The 25,941-nt window shown below is 34.7% G+C and overlaps 2 protein-coding genes across 2 annotated transcripts in view; one reads left to right on the top strand and one right to left on the bottom strand.

Moving 5' to 3' along the window:
* PYROXD1 (pyridine nucleotide-disulphide oxidoreductase domain 1) overlaps positions 1 to 19,603 on the top strand; it is a 33,859-nt gene extending 14,256 nt beyond the window's left edge. The window contains exons 5-12 of the mRNA XM_012502466.2: positions 580 to 653; positions 3,777 to 3,937; positions 4,655 to 4,755; positions 9,664 to 9,793; positions 10,646 to 10,758; positions 11,372 to 11,494; positions 16,169 to 16,306; positions 17,203 to 19,603. Coding sequence (XP_012357920.2) covers positions 580 to 653; positions 3,777 to 3,937; positions 4,655 to 4,755; positions 9,664 to 9,793; positions 10,646 to 10,758; positions 11,372 to 11,494; positions 16,169 to 16,306; positions 17,203 to 17,451 — 1,089 coding nt within the window. The 3' untranslated portion in view covers positions 17,452 to 19,603. The remainder of the gene's footprint in view (positions 1 to 579; positions 654 to 3,776; positions 3,938 to 4,654; positions 4,756 to 9,663; positions 9,794 to 10,645; positions 10,759 to 11,371; positions 11,495 to 16,168; positions 16,307 to 17,202) is intronic.
* The window catches only part of RECQL (RecQ like helicase), a 38,319-nt gene continuing 29,964 nt past the window's right edge, over positions 17,587 to 25,941 (bottom strand). Inside the window, exons 8-15 of the mRNA XM_030804502.1 lie at positions 25,267 to 25,348; positions 24,039 to 24,187; positions 23,831 to 23,948; positions 23,183 to 23,321; positions 21,890 to 21,981; positions 19,774 to 19,993; positions 19,324 to 19,453; positions 17,587 to 18,712 (exon numbers count right to left, since the gene is read on the bottom strand). Coding sequence (XP_030660362.1) covers positions 18,560 to 18,712; positions 19,324 to 19,453; positions 19,774 to 19,993; positions 21,890 to 21,981; positions 23,183 to 23,321; positions 23,831 to 23,948; positions 24,039 to 24,187; positions 25,267 to 25,348 — 1,083 coding nt within the window. The 3' untranslated portion in view covers positions 17,587 to 18,559. The remainder of the gene's footprint in view (positions 18,713 to 19,323; positions 19,454 to 19,773; positions 19,994 to 21,889; positions 21,982 to 23,182; positions 23,322 to 23,830; positions 23,949 to 24,038; positions 24,188 to 25,266; positions 25,349 to 25,941) is intronic.

The raw sequence follows: 25,941 nt of genomic DNA, 5'->3' as shown, positions 1-25,941 counted from the left end.
AGCTTTGTCTGTGTCATCTCACATAATCCTTACAGAAACAGTAGGATATATAGTCACTTATTTCCATTTATAGTTGAAGGACCTGAGGTGCAGATAGGGTAAGCAACTTGCCCAAAGTCGTTCAGTTAGTAATTGCTAGAGCCAGTGCAGAGTCTGTGCTCTTAACCACTGTGCTGCTGAGCTTCTCATTCCTAGAAGTTTTAAGTGTTAAGTAACTCTAGGGAAACTAAGAGTCTAGGCGAAAAGAAATAATAATTGATTTGGTCAAATAATTGAGAATGTGGTAAGTTAATAGTGCCTCCTGCTGAAATTCTGAAGTACTGTAAATGTAATGACCTAAAAGGAAAGGAAAATCAAGAGAGGCATTGCTATAAAGGCAGCTTGGGATAAAGCATAAAGGGGGACTTTTGTAATATTAATTGAGAGGATGTGCCCTGATACAGTGGGAAAGTGAGATTCATTTTTTTTCTTACAAATTCAATAAAATATTTACATTTTTAGAATATTATTGAAGCCTCATATTTCGGATTATTGCCCACTATTACAAAATACTACCTCATTATTTTCTTTTTAACATAGGAATTTCAGAAACAGCTTACTAAAGCTAAAAGAATAATGATCATAGGGAACGGTGGTATTGCACTTGAGTTAGTGTAAGTATATATTTTTAAACATGATAACATTTAAATTGTTTAAAAATAATTTGTTTTTAAATTTAACAGTTGCTTTGTGATTCATGTGATTTGTTGTCAGACTGAAAAATGTTTTTTATTCTGAAAATCAAAGATAAATATAATTTTCATATGTTTTCAAGGGGAAAAATCCACCATTTTTTTTAGCTCTTGCGGAATCCATAATTGTAGAAATTTTATTATAAAATATATATGTTTTGGGAATGCTTTAGGTCTCAAAGTGGTTGGCCAAATTTGGCCCATAAATGTGTTTTATAAGTATATTTTATGTTTAAAAATATTCAAATATTTACACCTTTTGAGATTTCTAGTGATAGCCCTCACCACTTTTTATTGCTTATGTGATAAACACTCATTTATGTTACCTGTCTGGCCAGTGTAACCCAAAATGTTTGTGACTCCTGTTTTAGGATATGTGGTTCTTCCAGCTCTTTTTTTTGGTAGCTTGGGAAATGTGAACACATTAATTAATTTTCATCTTAAGACGATACTACAAGCTCAAAAACCATTGAGAAATATCCTGCTGTGGCCTGCAGAAGGTTGATTCACTTCATGATTTTATCCTCTAGCAGATGATTGACATGAAATAGTCTGGATCTTTTTCAGGCCATAAAGTTGGGTCAAACCACAAAGAGGACAAATTTGAATCAAAATAAGAACTCTGCCAAAGCCATATCTTTGCTCACCTGCATTCAATCCAACCCTCAAACTAGGTTTTTGCCCCTTTTTTAGAGGATGATCTCACCCAGTGGAAGGCTGTAAGAGTTCTTAAATTGCCTGAGTACTATGGGTAACAGTCATTATTGTTATTATGAAGTTTGTGGCACTGTATGGAGAAATAAAGAGAAAGGGTCAAAACCAAAATGTGGGCCAAGAGGGAAGAGGTATAGATTTATTGTAAATGGGGCTTCAAATCCTTGTGTATAATATATACGTGCCAGATTTTCTCTATCAGCTATCACCAAAGTATCACTTACTATTATTATAATTGTTACTTACATTTAAAAATTTTATGTTCAAAAATGTTCAGAGTCTTACATTTAATCCTATTCATCATTTCTTTAAATTAAGGCTAATTTTCTTACCCTTCCAGTTAACCAGTGTAACATCCAAAACGTAAGTTGAGTGTGTTTATACTCAACACACAATTGAAAGATTATCCATTTTGTAACTCTACATCAGAAAAATACTAAAATAATGACTAAAATGAGATTAAAGACTGTATAATTGGATAAAACTCATAATTTTGTATTTAGTAAGCTCTTCTTTGGTAATTAAAAATGGGCCCACATAATGTTATTCTCTGACTTCAGGTCTGCTGCATGATTAGGTCTTTGTCTCTCATGAAACTTGGCATACCCATACCCTTTCTACACTGTGTTTCAGTGAAACTAATACTAATGTTCTTCATTATACATTTATTTCAGTTATTATCTGTTTTCTTCTAAGTGTAAGTTAATCCTTTCCTTTTCAAACAGATAATTGTTTTTCATAACTTCACAAAACCGCAGTACCTCATTGTCTGTTTTTGTAGAGTCGTTTTCAAAATGAAAGCAGTATTTCCCCTCTGTGTGTGATGATAATTGTCAAACTTGTACATCTTGCTGAGAACATAGTTCAAGTCAGGAAAAGAGGATTAGAAGGTGTCCTAGGAGGTAGAGCAAGTGCTGAAGTTTCTTGTGGTTACTTGTAATCACTTCGTCTGCTAGTCAGTCATCAGTATGTTAAACTGCACTGATAGGTGTTACAGTGTAATATTACTTTAAATTTAAAAATGGTAATGTAGAGAAATTCCCAGTTTTTCAAAAAGAAAGCATTGCATGATAACTGTATGCCTATATGTAAATTGAAATACAAACTTTATTACCAAATTTGTGTGTATTCCACTTTCCGCTGGTCAGTAATGCTATATGGCCAGAGTAACATAAAATAGAATGTTCACCCAATAATCTGAAATTTGGTGCCTAATGTTTACTGACATAGAAGAGCTGGAAAAATAAAGACTTATTTGATGAAGCAAGGAGTTCCTTATTACCGTATGTTGAAAAGCATGAATATCAAGTGAACTGGATTCAGATGTACTAAACCTTTTTTCTGTAATCTGTTTATTGATTAGTCTTGAAAATTCGTGTAACCTAACTATGTTATATCAGTCTGTGAAATAAAGATGGCAATACTTTGTACCATAAAGAAATGTGAAAAATTAATACCTTAACTTTTTAATTACAGTATTTTATTAGTATTGCAAGTTTAGATAAAATCCTATTTTAGTTAGGATGGCCACATATCTTGTTTGTCTGGGATTGTCTCCATTTCCACCAGTTGTACCAAAAATGATTATTAGTAGCAGATAGTATCCCAGGTTAGATGATAAATTATGTGATCATCTTAATTATAATGGACTTCAAGGACTTTGTGAAATGAATATTGTTAGGAAAACCATTTCTCAGTATCTAAACCTAGAGTAAAATATCATATGCCCATTGCCTTACGTTAGTGGTAAATAGTAATAGAAGGTGGCTTATATATACCATGTCCATTCTTTCCTTCCTCTAAGATCCTTGATCCTTGATCTTGATCCTTAAGATTTTTAGCTTATAAGTCTGATTTTCTCCATTTTCTATCCCCTTCCATAATGTGCTTTGAACATATAAAAAGTTGATACCAAATAAGTGACTGATTCTCAATATTATAGCTATGTACCATCCATCCATTACTAATTACAGTATAACCAGATGTTTTAAAAAGCACTGCTTACCCCTGGGGGCCATTGATATAATAAGTGTATTATAGAAATTGAACATTTTCTAATGATATACATTGTAATGAAATTTAACGTAATATTCAGTACATGTATTTGTCACTTAAAGGTTCTTTCTGTAAACTTCAGTTTCTTTTACTGTTCTATTTTTAATTCTTAATATCTGTAAAGAACGTTAATATTCCTCTTTATAATCAGTCTTTCCCAGTTTGCCTTAAAAATGTATTCCCTACTTTTGCTTCAGGAGATCATTATTTGCAAATGCAAAGATTTTTTACTTAGACTTTTGAAATCACTCTTAGTAACTTTAATATTGTTTTTAGGTATGAAATTGAAGGCTGTGAAGTGATTTGGGCCATTAAAGATAAAGCTATAGGGAATACTTTCTTTGATGCAGGAGCAGCTGAATTCTTGACTTCAAAGCTCATTACTGAAAAATCAGAGGCTAAAATTGCACATAAAAGAACCAGATATACAACTGAAGGTAAGTGTAGCACCTAGCTCATTAATTCTCATACAAAACTTTTTTAAAACCATATAGGAAAGGGCTACAAGAAAATTTAATAAAATAAATTTTGGAAATAGTAATATGGATGTTTATGTATCTTTACATGAATTTTTTAGATTTTCTATTTTATATATATATATTTTATATATATGTATGTATTTTATATATATATAATCAAAACAAGAAATTTAAAATAAATTGAATAACTCAGCCCATCTGCATCTTTGCAAACAGATGCTACACTTGGGCAATACCTGAAGAAGTTCTGTAAAAAATGCAATGAGTGGAAAACTAATACAAACTTGATATTTTTTAAGTTTGATAGCCTTGAAAAACTTTTAGATTATGAAATTAAATAAGAGTTTTGTACGTTTTGGAGGTGCTAAAAATAGACAAAATTATAAAAATTTGAAGGCTGATTTTCTTACCCTTCCAATTAACCAGTGTAACATCCAAAACATAAGTTGACTGTGTTTATACTCAACACACAATCGAAAGATTATCCATTTTATAACTCTACATCAGAAAAATATTAAAATAATTACTAAAATGATTAATATAGATAACATAGGTTAGTCATGCTGTAATGTATGTATATATATGAATCATTACATTGCCTAAATAGAAAACTTCAGAACACTAACATATTTCTCTACCTGGTAATTTTTATATTATTTAATTTCATCTCTTTAGGAAGGAAAAAGGAAGCTAGAAGCAAATCTAAAGCAGATAATGTAGGCAGTGCGTTGGGACCAGATTGGCATGAAGGCTTGAATCTTAAAGGAACAAAAGAGGTATCTTTTCATATACTAATTGGATATGTCTAAATGTAGTTTTAAATTCTTGAACCATTTATTAAAGACTGGTTATAAATATATAGTCAACGAACTGCTAGGTCACTTTACTTAAAATCCATAGTGCTAGGAAAAGACCTCCAATGCAGTTGGTCCATTTGGCCACCAAAGAAAACTGAATGTCAAAGCATCTAAGACTGGATCTCAGGCTACGTTTTAACTCTTGAGGTGTGATACTGTAATATATATACAGTCATACCTTGGAGTATTGCAGGTTCAGTCCCAGACCATCACAGGAAGTGATATATCACAATAAAGTGAGCCACACGAATTTTTCAGTTTCCCAGTGCATACAAAAGTTACATTTATAACATACTGTAGTCTATTAAATGTGCATTAGCATTATGTCTAAAAAAACAATGCACATACCTTAATTTAAAGATACTTTATTGCTTAATATGCTAACAATCATCTGAGCCTTCAGCAAATCATAATCTTTTTTTGGTGGAAAGTTTTGCCTCAGTATTGGTGGCTGATGACTCATCAGGGTGGTGCTTGCTGAAGATTTGGGTGGCTGTGGCAGTTTCTTAAAATAACAAGTTTTGCCCCATCAATTGACTCTTCCTCTCATGAAAGACTTCTCTATAGCATGTGAAGCTGTTTTAGCATTTTGCCCAGAGTAGAAGTTCTTTCAAAAGTCAATTCTCTCAAACTCTGCTCTGCTTTACCAAATAAGTATATATAATATTTTAAATCCTTTATAATTTCAACAATACTCACAGCATCTTCACCAGAAGTAAACTCCATCTCAGATAACTACGTTCTTTGCTCATCCATGAGAAACAGCAACTCATCTTTTCAAATTTTATCATGAGATTGCAGCAATGTAGTCTCGTCTTCAGGATTCATTTCTAATTATAGTTCTTTTGTTATTTCCACCACATCTGCCTTTATCCATTGAAATCTTGAACCCCTCAAAGTCATCCATGGAGGTTGGAATAAACTTCTTTCAAGCTCTCGTTAATGTTGATATTTTGACTTACTCCCTTGAATCATGAATGTTCTTAATAACATCTAGAATGGTGAATCCTTTCCAGAAGGTTTTCAATGTACTTTTCCCAGATCCATCAGATGCATCACTATCTGTGGCAGCTATAGCCTTATGAAATGCATTTCTTTAATAAGACTTGAAAGTAAGGATTACTCCTGGATCCACGGGCTGCAGAATGGATATTGTATTAGCAGGCATGAAAACAACATTCATCTCCTTGTGCATCTCTGTCTGAGTTCTTGGGTGACCAGATGCCTTGTCAATGAGTGTAGTATTTTGAAAGGAATCTTTTTTTTTTCCTGAGCAGTAGGTCTCAACGGTGGGCTTCAAATATTCAGTAAACTGTGTAAACAGATGTGCTGTGTATTACTCCATTCTCACAGTACTATAAAGAAATACCTGACAGTAGGTAATATTTATAAAGAAAAGAGATTTAATTGGCTCATGGTCTCACGGGCTGTACAGGAAGCATGACTGGGGAGGCCTCAGAAAACTTTCAGTCACAGGGGAAGGGGAATTATGCACATGTTACATGGCCAGAGCAAGAGGAAGAGAGAGAAGAGGGCTGGTGCCACACACCTTTAAACAACCAGATCTCATGAGAACTCTTATCATGAAAACAGCACTAAGGATGGTGCTAAACTATTAGAAACTGTCCCCATGATCCAGTCACCTCCCACCAGGCCATACCTCCAACATTGGGGATTACAATTTGATACGAGATTTGGGCGGAGAACCAGGCCCAAACCATATCATGCTGTCATCCAGGCTTTGTTCCATTTACAGAGGACAGGCAGGGTAGATGTAATATAGTTGTTAAGGGCCATAGAACTTTCACAATGGTAAATAGGCATTGGCTTCAACTTCAAGTTACCAGTTACATTATCCTGTAACAGGAGAGTCTGCCTGTCCTTTGAAGCCAGGCATTGACTTCTCCTCTATAGTTCTGAAGGTCCTAGATAGCATCTTTTTCCACTAGAAAGCTGTTTCATGTACACTGAAAATCTGTTTAGTGTAGCCACATTCTTCAGTTATCAATTGCATTTTTTTGTTGTAGAGATGGCTTCTTTCCTTAAACCTCATGAACCAACCTCTACTAGCTTCGGCCTTTTCTTCTGCAGCTTCCTCACTTCTCTCAGCCTTTACAGAATTGAGAACAATTAGGGGCTTACTCTGGGTTAGTTTTTGGCCTAAGGGAATCTTGTGGCTGATTTGATCTTCTCTCCACACCACTAAAACTTTCTCCATGTCAGGAAGAAGACTGTGTCGCTTTCTCATCATTTGTGTGTTCATTGGAATACCACTTTAGATTTACTTCAAGAATGTTTCCTGTGCATTCACAATTTGGCCAACTGTTCAGTGCAAGAGGCCTGGCTTTCCACCTGCCTTCCTCAATAAGCCTAATAATCATTGCTAGCTTTTGATTTAAAGTGAGAGATGTGTGATCCTTCCTTTCACTTGAACACTTAGAGGCCACTACAGAGTAACTGATTGCCCTGGTTTCAATATTCTTGTGTCTCCGGGAATAAGGAGGCCCAAGGAGAGGGAGAGACATAGGACAACAGCTGGTTGATGGAGCAGTCAGAACACAGAACATTTACCGATTATGTTCACTGTGTTAGATGGGTGTGGTTCATGACACCCCAAGACAATTACAATAGTACATCAAAGATTACTAATCACAGATCACCATAAAAGATCTAATAATGATGAAAACTGAAATATTGCAAGAATTACCAAAATGTGACAGAGACACAAAGTGAGCACATGCTATTGGAAAAATGGCACTGATAAGACTTGCTTGATGTGGGGTTGTCACAAACCTTCAATTTGTAAAAATCACACTATCTGCAAAACAATAGTGAAGCACAGTAAAATATTGTGCCTGCAGTTTTCTGGCACACAACTCCTAAAATTTTTGGCATCTCTGAAGTGATGTGTCCTTTTGTATGCTAACAAGTTGACTGGTTAGCCCCTAGGTGGCTTCAGAATGGGGACTGGTCACAGGAAAGACCAAGGCATGATTAGAGTTTAGACTTTCCAACCTCCAGGAAGGGAAAGGGGTTGAAGGTTAAGCCAATCACTAGCAGCCAATGATTTAATCAGTCACCTACATAACACAGTTTCCATGAAAACTCAAAAGGACTGGGTTTGGAGAGCTTCTGGATAGCTGAACATGTGGAAGTTGCTAGAGGGTGGTCTATCTGGAGAAGGCATAGAAGCTTCATGCCCCTTATATGCTTTGCCCTATGTATTTCTTCATCTGTTTCCTCGTGACATCCTTGATAATAAACCATTAAGTGTTTCCCCAAATTCTGTGAGATATTCTGATAAATTAATTGAACCTAAGGGGCTCATGGGAGCCCCTCAATGTGTAGTTGGTTAGGCAGACCAAATGGTAAAACACCCGGGGATTGCAATTGGTATTGGAAGTGGAAGACAGTCTTGTGAGATTGATCCCTCAACATGTGGGACCTGATGCTATCTCCAGGTAGATAATAACATCAGAACTGAATTGAATTAGAGGACAGCCAGATGGTGTCCTGTGCAGAATTAGTTGCTTGCTTAGTGTGTAGAAAACACCCCACACACGTTTGGTTGCAGAAGTATTCCGTGTTGTGAGAGTATAGTAGGAGAAACTGAGTTTGTTTTTTCCTATATCCTCAAATCAGGGATAGAGCTCTCTATACCCAGACTACAGTGAATATTCTTGTCCTATTTTAAATTAATATTTTCTCAAAGGTCACTTCAGATGCATGCAGTAAACTTATAAAAGTTATTAGATGGATTAGAAATAGACAATATCCTAATTGGATAAGGAGATGATTTGCTTTTCCTCATTTTGTTAGATATTTTGATTTTTTCATAGTTGTTAAAAGGCTGCGAAATCTAAATGCTCTAAGAAGCATGCATGCAGTCCTTCGCTACTTTGTGTGATTTCTTTAGAGCACTGCTTTTTGGCTTTCAGTAGGTAGGAGCGGGGCTGGCTACACGGTGCATCTAATTTTTGTGATGGAAATTGTACAAAGTACCTTCTTTCTGCACCTTCAGATCGTAATATTATATTTTTAACCTGACAACTTCAACAGTTTAATTCAATAAGCATTTATTATTTACTACCTACTTGGGACTTTATTAATGTTCAGGGATATAACAAAAAGTCAAGACAGATCTGACATGAAAAAATTTTTATAGTCCATAACTATTGTCATTTTTAAAATTTTTATTTATTTATTTATTTTATTTATTTATTTATTTACTTATTTATTTATTTGAGACAGAGTCTCTCTCTGTCGCCCAGGCTGGAGTGCTGTGGTGTGATCTCAGCTCACTGCAACCTCTGCCTCCCGGGTTCAAGCGATTCTCCTGCCTCAGCCTCCCGAGTAGCTGGGACTACAGGCACACACCACCAGGCCCGGCTAATTTTTTAATTTTAGTAGAGACAGGGTTTTACCATATTGGCCAGGCTGGTCTCGAACTCCTGACCTCAGGTGATCCACCTGTGCCTCAGCCTCCCAGAGTGCTGGGATTACAGGCATGAGCCACTGCGCCCAACAACTACTGTAATTTTTTAAAAATACATTTGTAATTATCAATGAGGCCTAGGCTAAAAAGCATTCCCTCGATGCTATCTGCTAATGCAGCTACCAAATCTCTTAAGTTACTGAATGAATTTTTGTTCACTCCTTTCATGTGCATAGAGAGACTTATTTTAGGGCACCCAATGTGTTTTCATTTATATTATAAGAATTATGTTTTCTATATGTTTCTGCAAGTATACATTTTGTCTTCATCATTAGTAACCCAGGTTATTCTTTCTGCAAGTATTATGCTAACCAGTATTTTCTTAATTTTAGTTTTCTCATAAGATTCACCTTGAAACTATGTGTGAAGTAAAGAAAATCTACCTTCAGGATGAGTTTAGAATTTTGAAGAAAAATTCCTTCACTTTTCCAAGAGACCATAAGTCAGTTACAACTGATACAGGCAAGTAATGAAATAAGAAAAAATATATATAACCACTTAATTAAAAGGAAAACAATTTAATCCTCCTGTGTTATATTAAAAATAACTTCGTATTTCCATATAAAATTTAAACATGAAAAGTAAAAATAAAACCATAATTTAATAACTAACTCACTTCATTTCACTATCTGTTGTTTTCTAGTAAATTAAATCGTATAGGGCATTACATCTTACATAGAGCTCAGTGTTTTGATCAACAATCAGAATATATTATAAATCAAAATAAAACAAAAACCTAGAGCTCTTAAAGGTGACATGATTTCACCCAAATCAGATTGAAAATGTATATTTTTGGGACTAAGATGCAGCTCTCCTAACTCCAATTCCACAACTCCTCTGAGAATTGCCGTGATTTGAAGAAATACACTCAGTTAACTAGCATATGAAATATTCTACTGTTCTGAATTCTTTGAATTTTTCCATAGGAAAGGGGAATTTGAATATGAGTAGTGAGGGAAAACATCTAGTTGAACTAAACACTTAAGTGGAGTGTAAAGTATTACGAAAGATTTTTAGAGAAATAATTTAGAAATAATTTAAATGTACTTCGTCAAAATTTATGTGTCCAAATTTGAAGGAAAAACATTTAAAATGCCATGGTTTTAAAATTATACCCAAACGAGATGACGCTAATGGCATTAAAATTGCTTTAGCAAATATGCCTCATAATAATTGCTAAGGAGCATGTTACAAAGTTATCTCTTGCCTTTCTTTTTCTTTCTTTGTTTCTAGTCATTGTAGTCACATACACTGCTGTGGTGATGGTTCCATTCGCAAATAAAGTCGGTATTTTTTTTTTTTTTTTTCTTAAAGAGATGTGGCCTGTCTATGTGGAATTGACCAATGAAAAGATATATGGCTGCGATTTCATTGTCAGTGCTACAGGAGTTACACCAAATGTAGAACCTTTTCTCCATGGTAACAGTGTAAGGTGAAATTTTTCTGTCCAGCTGTGAATATATTTGAAGTATTTTTGTGAAGATCTCTAATTCTCAAGCATGAATAATTACTATTTTAGTGTACAACTGTAACTTAACATGGTTGAAAGCAGTTTGGTTAAAACATTGTCTTGATTTACAGTATTTTTACTGCTTAAAATCCTTACGTAGTTATATCCTGGCATAAGCGTCATCAGTAATGGTTTATAATGTACAATTTATTCATCTAAATGTTGGTAAGACACTGACACCTCCCGTGACTTCTCAGAAATGATTCTTTTAGAGAAACCATCTTGTATTTTTTGCTTTTCAGCACTTGAAGCTTACAAAAATAAAAAATATTCTTGTAGTTATGGATAGGGTAGTCACATGGTTATTGGATACTTTTCATGTTGAAATTCTGACAGTTTTGTGGATCAGTCTTAGTTAGAATTTGATCCATGGAAATTCAGCTTAGGTGTCTAAACTTTGCTGCTATTTTTCATCTTCTCATTAAAGATGAGCAGCAAAGTGTAACAATTTAATTTTTTCTTTTACTTTAAAATGGAAAAAGTCGTTTCATTTTTCTTAACACTTAACGCTTATGAGGAACATTGTTTAGTTTGATCTAGGAGAAGATGGTGGCCTGAAAGTGGATGATCATATGCACACATCCCTTCCTGATGTCTATGCTGCCGGTGACATCTGTACCACATCCTGGCAGCTGAGCCCAGTCTGGCAGCAGGTAAGCTAGCATATGTGATCATATGTTTTTATCAGAGATTCTGTCCGAAAATAAAGCGGTTGTTACCAACAAATCCAACTTCTGCTTTTCCAACTTCTCTGCTTAAGTAGGAAGCTAGCACAGAGTTGTTATATATATTTAAAAAAAAAAAACTAGAATATTTCCCTGTTTGGTTAAGTTATCATTATAATGGTAGACTGGGATATCTTTTAATTTAAAAGAAATTATGGGCTGTTACTTTGTTTTTCATTCTTACCTGCTTATCAGCACTGTCCAGGAGAACTTTCTGTGATGATGGAAATGTTTAATTCCTCACCATCCAGTCAGGTAGCCAGCAGTATGTCACATGAGCACTTGAAATGTGGTTAATGTGACTGAGGAACTGAATTTTTATTTTTACTTACTTTTCATTAACTTTAAATAGCTATATGTGGCTACAATGTTGGACAGCACAACTTTAGATTAAAAAAACCACTAAGATTGTAAATTATGTAGAAAAGCATTCTATTCCTGGATGATCCTATTCTGTCCCTGTGGTAATTATTACTAAAAAATATTCTGGGCGCGGTGGCTCACGCCTGTAATCCCAGCACTTTGGGAGGGTGAGGCAGGTGTATCATCTGAAGTCAGGAGTTTGAGACCAGCCTGAACAACATGATGAAATCCTGTCTCTACTAAAAATACAAAAAATTAGCTGAGCATGGTGGTGTGCGCCTGTAATCCCAGCTACTCAGGAGGCTGAGGCAGAAGAAGCCCTTGAACCTGGGAGGCGGAGGTTGCAGTGAGCTGAGATCGCGCCACTGCACCCCAGCCTGGGCAACAAGAGCAAAACTCCGTCTCAAAAAAAAAAAAGTTCCTGTAGTAAACACCTTTCCTGAGCCTTAACAAATCCCAACTGGATCTAGACGTTTTCCCACCCTCACAGCTTTACCTACCTCCTCCTAACGGTGGAACAAAAATACTAGAGGAAGATAAAGACAGTGACCAGAGGTGTGCAGAGGAGTAGAGACCTAGGTAGATGTTTGAGATAAAGGAACCAGGCAACATTTATCTTTGTTAAAGACCAGCTCCACAGTTAGGGACATTATTCATTCAGATTATGCAGTGTGAAGTAGGAGAAGAGCTAAAAGTATTTCAAGAGGCAGCACCATCATTTTGTGTTCTTACAGACAGTAGAGACATCAGTAAGAATGGTTCCAGCCTTTTTGTTTCTAACCTGCCTCATTCTATGTTATTTCTGTGGCAAGACTATCACAAATTCTTAGAGTTGGAGTTTGTGGGGTTTTTTTTTTAACATTTTTAATTCTCTAGGGTAAATTATATGTTAATGTGTTACAATCTGAAAGAGGGAAAAAGAATCCGAAAATAAACAGATGGCCTTGTTTTGAGTGCACCTTATAGACCCCATTTCTTGGCTTACACAAGCAATAAGGATACTAATTTATGCAGTTGAAGATGCAAATTTTCCAGCCACTTCTATTAGCTGTTCTCTAGTTGTTACTGTGCTCAGTTTATTCTGATCCCGCAGCCATAAACTGCCTTTCACTTCATCAAATCTATAATACCTTGTTTACAGAGGAGATTGAAAAAAAATCTATCACTTCTGCTAGAAATGCTTAAAACTCATGTCCATGAGTATGGTATTATTTTTGCAAACAAAAGACAGCATTAAGTACATAGGCACATACAGGGAGGTAGAAGGAAACCAAGTGCTTATTATACCTATTTAATTCTCTCAATAGTTACAGAGTAGGTAGTGTTATGTTTACGTTTCAGGTAAATGCACCGAGGCTCAGAAAAGTTAAATATATATGTAGATCTGTTGATATTAAAATCCACTGTGACTCCCAAGGTCAGTGTTCTTTTTTTTTTTTTAATTATACTTTAGGTTTTAGGGTACATGTGCACAATGTGCAGGTTTGTTACATATGTATACATGTGCCACGTTGTTGTGCTGCACCCACTACCTCGTCATTTAGCATTAGGTATATCTCCTAATGCTATCCCTCCCCCCTCCCCCGACCCCACAACAGTCCCTGTTGTGTGATGTTCCCCTTCCTGTGTCCATGTGTTCTCATTGTTCAATTCCCACCTATGAGTGAGAACATGCAGTGTTTGGTTTTTTGTCCTTGCAATAGTTTGCTGAGAATGATAGTTTCCAGCTTCATCCATGTCCCTACAAAGGACATGAACTCATCACTTTTTATGGCTGCATAGTATTCCATGGTGTATATGTGCCACATTTTCTTAATCCAATCTATTGTTGGACATTTAGGTTGGTTCCAAGTCTTTGCTATTGTGAATAGTGCCGCAGTAAACATATGTGTGCATGTGTCTTTATAGCAGCATGATTTATAATCCTTTGGATATATACACAGTAATGGGATGGCTGGGTCAAATGGTATTTCTAGTTCTAGATCCCTGAGGAATCGCCACACCAACTTCCACAATGGTTGAACTAGTTTACAGTCCCACCAACAGTGTAAAAGTGTTCCTATTTCTCCACATCCTCTCTAGCACCTGTTGTTTCCTGACTTCATAATGTTCGCCATTCTAATTGATGTGAGATAGTATCTCATTGTGGTTTTGATTTGCATTTATCTGATGGCCAGTGATGATGAGCATTTTTTCATGTGTCTTTTGGCTGCATAAATATCTTCTTTTGAGAAGTGTCTGTTCATATCCTTTGCCGACTTTTTGATGGGGTTTTCTCTTTCTTGTAAATTTGTTTGAGTTCATTGTAGATTCTGGATATTAGCCCTTTGTCAGATGAGTAGGTTGCAAAAAATTTCTCCCATTCTGTAGGTTGCTTGTTCACTCTGATGGTGGTTTCTTTTGCCATGCAGAAGCTCTTTAGTTTAATTAGATCCCATTTGTCAATTTTGGCTTTTGTTGCCATTGCTTTTGGTGTTTTAGACATGAAGTCCTTGCCCATGCCTGTGTCCTGAATGGTATTGCCTAGGTTTTCTTCTAGGGTTGTTATGGTTTTAGGTCTAACATGTAAGTCTTTAATCCATCTTGAATTAATTTTTGTATAAGGTGTAAGGAAGGGATCCAGTTTCAGCTTTCTACATATGGCTAGCCAGTTTTCCCAGCACCATTTATTAAATAGGGAATCCTTTCCCCATTTCTTCTTTTTGTCAGATTTGTCAAAGATCAGATAGTTGTAGATATGCGGCATTATTTCTGAGGGTTCTGTTCTGTTCCATTGGTCTATATTTCTGTTTTAGTACCAGTACTGTGCTGTTTTGGTTACTGTAGCCTTGTAGTATAGTTTGAAGTCAAGTAGCATGATGCCTCCAGCTTTGTTCTTTTGGCTTAGGATTGACTTGGCAATGCAGGCTCTTTTTTGGTTCCATGTGAACTTTAGTTTTTTCCAATTCTGTGAAGAAAGTCATTGGCAGCTTGATGGGGATGGCATTGAATCTATAAATTACCTTGGGCAGTATGGCCATTTTCACGATATTGATTCTTCCTACCCATGAGCATGGAATGTTCTTCCATTTGTTTGTATCCTGTTTTATTTCATTGAGCAGTGGTTTGTAGTTCTCCTTGAAGAGGTCCTTCACATCCCTTGTAAGTTGGATTCCTAGGTATTTTATTCTCTTTGAAGCAATTATGAATGGGAATTCACTCATGATTTGGCAGTTTGTCTGTTATTGGTGTGTAAGAATGCTTGTGATTTTTGCACAGATTTTGTATCCTGAGACTTTACTGACGTTGCTTATCAGCTTGAGATTTTGGGCTGAGACAATGGGGTTTTCTAGATATGCAATCATGTCATCTGCAAACAGGGACAATTTGACTTCCTCTTTTCCTAATTGAATGCCCTTTATTCCCTTCTCCTGCCTGATTGCCCTGGCCAGAACTTCCAACACTATGTTGAATAGGAGTGGTGAGAGAGGGCATCCCTGTCTTGTGCCAGTTTTCAAAGGGAATGCTTCCAGTTTTTGTCCATTCAGTATGATATTGGCTGTGGGTTTGTCATAGCTCTTATTATTTTGAGATACGTCCCATCAATACCTAATTTATTGAGAGTTTTTAGCATGAAGGGCTGGTTGAATTTTGTCAAAGGCAGTGTTCTTTTATACCAGGGAGTCTCAAAACTTCATAGAAATAAAAATACAATAGATAAATCAATACTGTCATACAAAACAATTTAAATGACTTCCCAGAATCAGTTGCTGAGATATTTATGTTGTCTTGGGGTGAGGCACCAAGAGTCTGTCTGACCACTGAGGTTAACAGCACGGCAGACCTTAACTAGTGCGTAAAAATGAAGGTTGCTGGAAAATAGAACAAATTCTTCAGTGATAATTTGACATCTCTATTAATGGTGATGACAAATTTTTGAAGAAGGGACTGGTTAATTAAAACATTTTTCTCACTTGGTATAGCTTAATATCGTTTCATAATATTTAATAGAAATGCTACTAAAACAGGTATGATTGGTATCATCTTTTAATTTTAGAGGCAGTAATTTAGATAGAATTAACAAATACCAAAAGTCAGTCTGATTAGTCTGATTAGTTATCCATTGGTGACTGCTTCTGTGGCAAAGATAACAGAAAGACTGTCAAACATTGAACTCCTTTAAGTGAATTTACAAGGTTAACATTTTTCAAATAATGATCATGAAAAATGACATTGTGTAACATTTTTTCATTATTTCAGATGAGGCTGTGGACCCAGGCTAGACAGATGGGATGGTATGCAGCAAAGTGCATGGCTGCAGCAAGTTCAGGAGACTCTATTGACATGGATTTCAGCTTTGAACTGTTTGCTCATGTGACAAAATTTTTTAACTATAAGGTAAGATAGTTAAGCATATTAATGCCTTCTCTGCTTGTTAGTCTTATGACTATGATAAATCATCTGATTTTCTTGGTTGAATAAAAATGTACATAGTTTCAATCATCTACAAAAAAAAGACATTTTTCATTTCTTACAAACCAATACCTGGTATTATTGCTCGTCTTAATCCCTAATCATCTGGTAATTATTATCCACCTTACTATTTTAGTTAAGAGGGAAAAAAAAAAATTCTCTCCAGATCTGTTACTTGTTGGTGCGTTTTTAACTTTTACTTGTGATTCATCCTTTCTTTGTGAGGGGAACTAACAGCTATTGTACTCAAAAATAAACCAAGTGCTTTCCTGTATGTATTATCTTATTCAGTCCTCTTCACATTACTCTGACAAAGCTTGTTTTGGGTTGTTCTGTTTTTTTTTCCCTAATTTACAGAGAAGGAGAAACATATTCAAAAGCCTCAGGGAAATTAAGAAACTTGTCCATGAAAGCTCTAATGCAGTTCCTTGCCAAATCTTTAAACCACGACTCCACATGGTTTAATGTATTCACATCCTACATATTTATATATTCACTATATAGTTTTAATGTTCATATAGATTGGTAGAATCACCTACCTATATTCACTAATATTTTTAGTGTTAAATCATTAAACATTAACATTTGACTATATTCACCAGAATTTTTTAATGTCAGTGTAGATTGTGTGGTAGTGTCACCTGTAGAATTAACGCATGCTGTTCAAACATTTTCTTTGGGACTCTCCCCAATAACATTTTTAGTTATAAAATTTTGTGGCATAATTTTTCTGCTGGCTATTCTAACATGACACAAAATAACTACCCATTACATTTTCTTTTTGATACTCATGACAATAACCTTTTTATCTCTATATATAGGTTGTACTGCTGGGAAAATACAATGCACAGGGCTTAGGTTCAGATCATGAATTAATGCTGAGATGTACCAAAGGACAAGAATACATCAAAGTCGTCATGCAAAATGGACGAATGATGGGAGCTGTCTTAATTGGTGAAACTGATTTAGAAGAAACATTTGAAAATCTAATCTTAAACCAAATGAATCTTTCATCATATGGAGAAGATCTGCTAGATCCAAATATTGATATAGAAGATTATTTTGACTGAAAATGGAATGTCTTGAAGAATCATATAAAGTTCCAAATGACACCAGAAAAATCACAAGTCAGTAAAATGAATGACTGTATTGAGTTTTACAGAAGTGATAATGATAATAGTGGAAAAATACAAAAACATAAATTCTAAGTTTGAAATCAGTTCAAAGTTTATTTATAGATATATCTTTCTAATACAACACTGACCGCTTAGATAAAAATCTTCAGTTATTTATTTCTGTGTTTTAAACATAAATGTGTTTACTTGTGATTTAGCTTTGGAGCAAATTTAGCTAAGTTATCTACGTAGCCAAATGTACTCTAGTAGACTAGAACCATTCTTTTTGAAATGTCAAAATATGGCTATGGTTTCAGGAACTTTAAAATCGGTTGTATTCTACTTTAAATAGAGATGTAGCAATATCTTGTTTGCTAATATTTATATTGATGACTTACTCCTTTTTTGTTGAATTGTACTTCTGGTTTTATAACCTGAAATCATCTACAAGCTTGTCCAACAACTCTAGCCCACGGGCCTAATGCAGCCCAGGACAGCTTTGAATGCAGCCCAACACAAATTTGTAAGCTTCCTTAAAACATGAGATTTTTCTTGCAATTTTTTTTTTTTTTTTTTTAAGCTCATCAGCTATCGTCAGTGTTAGCATATTATTTTATGTGCGGCCCAAGACAATTCTTCCAATGTGGCTCAGGGAAGCCAAAAGATTGGACATCCCTGATCTACAATTGAGCCTCTGTCAGTATAACATTGCTTTCAAAAAGATAGTTATGTCAAAAGAAAAAATATAGCTAAGTATATAAAGGCATAAAAAACTTACTTACTTAAGATAATTACATGAACTTATTCTCAAATATTTTACATTTAAAGGGTTTTACATAAAAATTTTTCCCTTGTTTTATACTGGAAAATATATAATTCATGATCTCTGATTTTCAAACGTTCTCAAAAGTTTAGATCTTCAGAGATAAGCTCTGAAAATATAGATCCATACATATAAAATATAACTGAAATTGTTTTAAAAACTATTGTCTAACTAACTACAAAAATAATGGCATATACATGCATAAACCATCTTTAATTAGAAAATTTAGTAACCTTCATTTCAGGCATCATCGATTTTTCTTTTCTTAGCTCCTGTATTCTTAGAACCAGATTGCTGAAGCATGTTTGCAGCCTTCTTCTGGAAGTTGCCTGAATTTTTTTCCTCCATCTTTTTATCAACTTGTTCAGAATGACAAGTTTGAGATGATTCAGCCTACAAAAAAAATAACAAAGCAAGCACCTTGGTAAAAATCCAGCTATTCAGTTTTCTCATGAGATTAAATATTTCAAAATATTCTTTCTGTATCAGTTGGCTTTTTAAGTATATAGGGGTCTAGTTTTTTTATCTACAAATTTCTATTCAAATATGAGCTCTATTTTGAATAAAAGGGGCTACATTGTGAGAGAAGTTCTAAAGACCCCAAATGTCCTTAGACACAATGGCACTTGACATGCTTTTGCAGACTTGATAGTATTTGGTTTATAACAGTGGTTTCTAACCACTGGAACAGCAGAAACAGACTTCTCAACTAACTATTAGTAATCACAACCAAATAAGAGCAGAGTGCATAACAAAATTAGATATTAAAATGGGGTCCTCCCATTCCAAGAAATTGGAAACCCCTAGTTTATGTTAAAAGTCTAAATTCTTTCACTTATATCTTTACAGAAAATATATTTTCTCTCTTCCATACCCAGAAATCTAATCAGAAAACTGACTTTTCTCATGTTCAACTGGACCTAGGGAAATATGACAGAAAAGCATCCCACAGGCTTTAATATACTTTTTAAAATATATAAAACTGAAAATTAATAGCCAGTTACCCTGAAAGAGTTCTGCGTGGACTTTGTCACTTGCATAGTAATAGCATGTGCCTCATTGTTCAGAAGATTAGCTTTAGGTCCTATTTTCAAATATGAAATGGTAGCATAAGCTGTAAAACTGTAGTCTTCTCTGCAGAAAATAAAGGCCAACAATAAGAAAGCTTTTGAAGGAATCACAGAAAACAAATTTATGAAAGAAATAACTATGTGCAATAATTTTTAACACATTGACTTGAAATAATAAAATTTACAAGAATGCAAACAAAGCCTTTAAAGAAAATATTTTCATTACTTTTTTTATACTGACCAAAGTTTGTTTTAGGTAAATTACTTTCTATAGCATTTAAAAGTTCACATAAAATAACTGCAAAACCATTTATTCTGTTGCAATTTAAAAAAAAAAAAACCATAAAGACAAGCTGAAAGGATAATGAATGAGTTTGTACATACTTAAGATACTGCTGTATCAGAAAGTGTGCGATAATCTTCTCCAGGTCTTCACGAGGAAGTGTGGGAGCCACAACACCTGCTACTCTCAGTTTTGCTGCACCCTTTCCCATCCAAGAATCAATCAGTTTCAATGGAGTGAGTTTTTCATTCAGTTCCTCTGCCTGCTTCAGGATCTTGATTAGATCTCTGCAGTACTCTGTTATATTCTTTCTTTCAAATGCTGTAATAAAACAAATATGGTGGCAGGTAATGGGGATTTAGAAATGAGGGCAAAGATAGGCTATCTTAAGTAGTTAAACTGGTTTAAAGCTGGTTATCAATGTGAGCCACCCTAAACATTGATTTTTAAATGTATTCTGAATTAAGACTAGGTTATTCCTCAAGTCTCTGTCACTAGACCAAGTTATGGTCTCTGTAAACATTGTGGGGTTTACAGTGATATATATAAAAAATTGGTTATCAGAAGCCCTGCCATATACTCTAGAAATCAGAAAGTGTCTGCCAGATGTGATTACTAAGTTACTAAGAGGTGTGCTTTATAGGAGACCCTGTCTGTTCTAGTATAGGCTCCTGAGTGAACTCTGATTTAGCAACAAGAATGTCCTCAACTGATACCCCAATTATTAAGAGACCAGTACTCTGATTTATATATAACACTGTTGTTACTTTATAAGATAGATAGTCTAATAAGCTCCTAAATTTCTCTGTCTGCAAAGTTTAAAAATATAGTGGCTTCCACCTAACAAGGCAACAGAACTCAGTAAGGTCTTACCATGAGGTACTGGCTAGTCCAGATCTTGAAATACAACCCACAGAGGAAAAAAAGTTAAAATACAGTGCCAAAATGATGCAGGCAAATCCCAAAATTGGGACTCAGCCCAGGAGGATTCCCACTTTCATGCAAGAAAGAATCTGAGAGTAAGCCAACAGAGTAAAGTGAAAGCAAAGCAAGTTTATTAGCAATAGGGTATAGGAAAATGGCGGCTCCACAGACAGAGCAGGGCTACCCCAAAGGCAGAGTGGCACTGTAGATTGCTCACTAGCGATATTTATAGCTACTCCTTAGTTATATGCTAAATAAGGGGCAGATTATTCATGAGTCTTCTAGAAAAGGTTAGGGAGTTCCTAGAACCATGTAACTTTCGGGCATTGTCATGGCATTTGTAAACATTCATGGTGCTAGTGGGAGTGTCTTACAGCATGCAAATACTTCTATTTTCTAGTTCTTACTGGTTTGGGCCAGTTTCTTTGCTACATGTTGTTTTGACCAGATCCTGTTTTGATCAGCAGGGTTGTGACCAATGCTCAGAAAACAAGTCCTGCTGATCTACATTTAAAAGAATTCTAAGTAAATCTCCTATGACTAATTAGCCATTAATTGGATCAAAAATGATTCTTTATAATCTCTATTTTGCACTAAATTTTCTTCTCAATTAGTGACTATAAAGTATTAGAGATTATCACATGGTTACCCTTTTCTTATAGAATAGCATTTCTATTCAGAAAAATTCAAATATTCTCCTTCATTTATTAAAAATTTCACATCCTCAGTATAGCAATATAAAATGTGTGCATACACATAAGACTTTTCCTTTTATTCACCTTTGTTTCAAAACTTCATGTTGATAGTTTTAATTCTGGAAAATCTGATTCACACTTTAATCTTTTAAATCCATTTGGAAGTCTAATACTTCTCTCATGTCCCAGCTGTATATACAGTTTTGTGCTACATAATATTTTGGTTGGTGATGGACCACATACATGCCAGTGGTCCCAAGAGATTATGATACCATTTTTGAGACGGAGTCTTGCTGTCGCCCAGGTTATTACCATATTTTTACTGTACTTACTCTATGTTTAGATACACAAATACTTAACCATGTGTTACAGTTGCCTGCAGTATGCAGTACAGTAACACGCTGTACAGATTGGTAGCCTAGGATCAATAGGCTATACCATATAACCTAGGAGACTATACCATCTAGGTTTATGTAAGTACACTTTGATGTTTGCACAATGACAAAATCACCTAGTGATGCATTTCTCAGAACATGTCTCTGTCACTAGGCATTATGACCGTATTAGCATATCAAGCTTTACAAAACAACAAACTCACCACTGTCTTTACAGCAGTTATCGCACATTTTGTTACATGCTTCTGAGTTCCATACTTCATCAAAATGTTGAGCCATCAACACACGACGACATCTGCAAACACATTTAAAGATACAAATTATTAAAGGGTATAATAAAGTTTCAAGAATCTCTATTTCAGATTACACAGTTATACACTGTATTAGCCTCTTATAACTGCCATAATATTACCATAAACTTAGTGGCTTTAAACACAAATTTATTCTTACATTTCTGTGGTTTAGATTTAGAAGTATACTATGGGTTTCACTGGATCAAAATCAGGGTGTCAGGTTCTTCTCATATCACACAATCTAAAATAATCTCCCTATTTTAAGGTCAGCTAATGAACAGTCTTAATTCCATGTGCAATGCTCCCTTCCTTTTGCCATGTGAGGTAACATACAGGTTAGGAATTAGGACACGAACATCTTTGGGGGGCCATTGTACCCCCGACATAGGACTTTTTCCCCACATATTCTTGATAAACACTGTTTAAAAAATTATCTGAGTTCCATTTTTAAATTCAATGTTTTGCAACTATTAGGAGAATATTCTTGACAGTAAAATAGTTTCTTATATTTTAATAAAGTAGCAATATTTGAGTCGAAACCTTAAAATATGCTTCATGAGAATCCACTGGCCTTTTAAAGACATTTTCATTTTCTCGTTTCTTTTAACTAGATTATTGTAGCATCTACTGGAAAGAAAGAACATTTCTATCACTGTGTGGCTATTTACCACCTCGACATTTCTGAGCACTTCTTATGTGATAGACAATAAGAGCACAAAGATAACCATGACAGAAAGCTTTCAGGAAGCTATATAGTCTAACTAAAGCCACCCTAAGTAGATTTAAACTTACTTCTTAAGGAGAAACTTGGTATTTCATTGACACATGAGCTGGCAGGATGGCGCATGTTACTGAGCTTGACTCTCAAAATGCCTATCTTAACCATAGACCTTTTCAAAATTATTAAAGCATGTAACTACACCAGCACCAGAGGAAAAAAAGGCTTCAACTTGCTATCAGTGTGTCTCAAAAACTTTCAATTAAAAAAGTAGTTTTGGAGGATTATCTCAAAGATAGGGTATCTTTTCTTGAATTAAGGCAGATCATACAGATTGATGTACTGGTTCCTACCCTCCAACATCTGCTTTTATGGATCTGCACTTTGGTGTTACACCAATGTATTTAGTAAGAACTTAAAAACGATGTCATATACTTTCATATTTGCTTTAATTGATAAAAGTTACAAAAAGGTATGTGGCTTACTTGCTTATGTTTTGACAGTATGATACCATCTCATAAAGCTTCTGCTGTCCCACATTTTCCATCACCACCATTGAACTTATTCTGAATATATCTCCAAAGCCATAGTACAAAATACAGTCTGCTTTCATGTCATCTCGACCTGTGGTGTGAGAAACCTTGAGATTGCAGAAACCTTGAGATTGCAAAATTACATTTAAAAATTCAAAATGTGCAAAAATGACATACGGTAAAATTAGCAGGCGGTGTTTTATACTACATCGAGAAATTTTAGAGATGTGGAAGTTAATTTGTAATGGGTACCCTCAAATTAAAAAAAACTCTAAAGAGACATCAGTAATCAGCTCTACTAAGTTAAAAAAATGTGTCTATAATCCAGTTAAGTTATAGATTTGAAATCACTAATTAAAAATTCAAGAGGCAAAGATGAACATCAAATTATTTTAACACACATAAGAAGAAACAATTCAGATAACAACAGAACATAAGTAAAAATTTCTCCATATGCAAGTAAGTGTCAAACTGCTAAAAATACATTGTTCTAAAAATACTATCCAATAAAGATTAAATATACAGACTTATTAAACATTTATAATGTGTTTTTGGGAAAAGCTTTCTAAAAATTTACTTCTGGATTTGAGTCCTACATACCTGCACGTCCACTCTCTTGGTAATAATTTTCCATGGATTTACTCATTGAATGATGGATAACAAACCTCACATCTGGCTTATCAATTCCCATACCAAATGCAACAGTTGCCACTACTACCTGAAATATGTTAACATTTTATCAGTTAATTAAATCAAGTTTACATATTTTAAAGGTAAATTAGGCTTCTATGGAAGATATATACCTAACCTGAATTTCATTGGCTGACCATTTTCTATGAACCGTGGTCTTATCTTCTGGCTCCAAATTGGCATGGTAAGCACCTGCATGAATTCCCAGATTCTGTAAACTAACCGTAACTTGTTCAGAGTCTTTCTGAGAAAAACAATATATGATTCCTGCAGTAAAATATGTGCATTCGTTAGATAGATATGGTATATTCCTGGAAGATAATTTTCAACACACACATTTGGGACATTGATTAATACAATGCACAGAAGGAAAAAAAGAATTATGAAAAACTTCAAGGCCTTGTGCATATATTGACATTTTGGTATAATTCCAGATTTGAGCACCAGCTTGCTTTAAAGCAGAAATGAGCCTGAGCCATCAGTTTTCATTCCCGTTATCTTTTTTCTCTCTATCTCCCACTACACAGTATTTCTCAAACTGATATCTGTAAGATGCTAACAAATGTGCTATGAATGCAGTGTTCTCCAGATTAATTTTGGGTTAATTTAGATTAACTTGCATGCAAATTAATTTGGAGAACACTGCATTCAACAAAGTTAAATGGGTGTCTCTTTATTTTCGGGGATGGTCAGAGCTTCTAGTTTGCTGATACACCCTGTGAATGTCCAGGCAGAATAAATACCTGCAGCCTTTCTCAAATTTATTTGGCCCTAGAACTCCTTTTACCCAGGACTACCTCCTGAAAATCTACAGAACAGTTTAAAATGTTACTTTTACACAAATTCTTTGCTTCAGTAACATTTGTTTAGTCATTAAACCCAGAAAACCATGTATATATATATACTCACAACTATGGAGCTGTGCTTAATCTATTCAGTATGTACTACTGGATTTACTTACTGCTTTAACATGTCCTTTACTATAAGAGAGTATATTTCCTATCCCTTTAGAACATCAGTTGCTTAATCCACTGTTTTGTACACAGTGGATATGTACTAAGTATGTGCTGTTGATAATTAACATTAAGTCATCAGGTCTATTCTAAAGCAAGTGTAAATAAGCAAAAATAAATCAGGCAATTTGATGACTCATAATCTATGGCATAAGCAAATGTCACATCCAATTTCTAAGATCAAGTGAATTAATTTTATCACATATTTTCAAGTATCTTTTGCTATACATTAATTTTTTTTGGTGTTATTCAGTTATCAGTATAATCAATATTATATGAAGTCACTTTTTGAAAGTTATCTCTGTCTCCAAAGGTGGTTTGTTTTTACATTACCTGATTGCCCTTTGTATCTCCCATTAATGAGCTTTACAATATCCTCAATAAAATCTTCAGTGTTTGAGGGCTTCTGCCGAACCTAAAAAAAACCTAACTTATTAAAAAGTGAATGAGTACCATCCAAGTGGCTGTCTACTTACAACTTTCAGGATGCAGTTCTTTCATGACCATAGTGTTTTTTTTCTATTACTCTTTCACTTACTCATAGGATTCAACCCATCTGACTCATCTGTTCCTCCTCCCAGACTCTTCTTGATCTTTATTTTTTTAATTTACCAGAGAAGAGCAAGCACATGAGCAGTGAATAACTTGTAAGGATGAAGACTTTTTAATTTTGTGATGCTACTTTTATAAAAAATCGTAACGTAAATAACTCTTTAATGAAAACTCAGAAAAATATTAAATCTATTCTTAAAAGGGTTTAGAAAGAAAGAAAAGACAGCTGTTAGGTTATTTTATTTTCAAGTTTATCAAATAAAATTCAAATAGAATTGGCAAATCTTTAATGGCATATTAATACTTCTATTACTTAGTAATTAATTTGAACAGAGATGTTATTAGGGTCCTTAGTATCACTCCATCCTTTCTCCCCATCTTTACACAAAAAAAATACAGAAATTTAACAAAGATACATGACTTATATATTTTATAAAAAGTATCACCTAGCAAGTG

The sequence above is a fragment of the Nomascus leucogenys genome, chromosome 23 (genome assembly GCF_006542625.1).
Source record: "Nomascus leucogenys isolate Asia chromosome 23, Asia_NLE_v1, whole genome shotgun sequence".
NCBI classification, from domain to species: Eukaryota; Metazoa; Chordata; class Mammalia; order Primates; family Hylobatidae; genus Nomascus; species Nomascus leucogenys.
The sequence above is the reverse complement of the archived record's forward strand: the minus strand, read 5'-3'. Positions and strand labels throughout refer to the sequence as shown.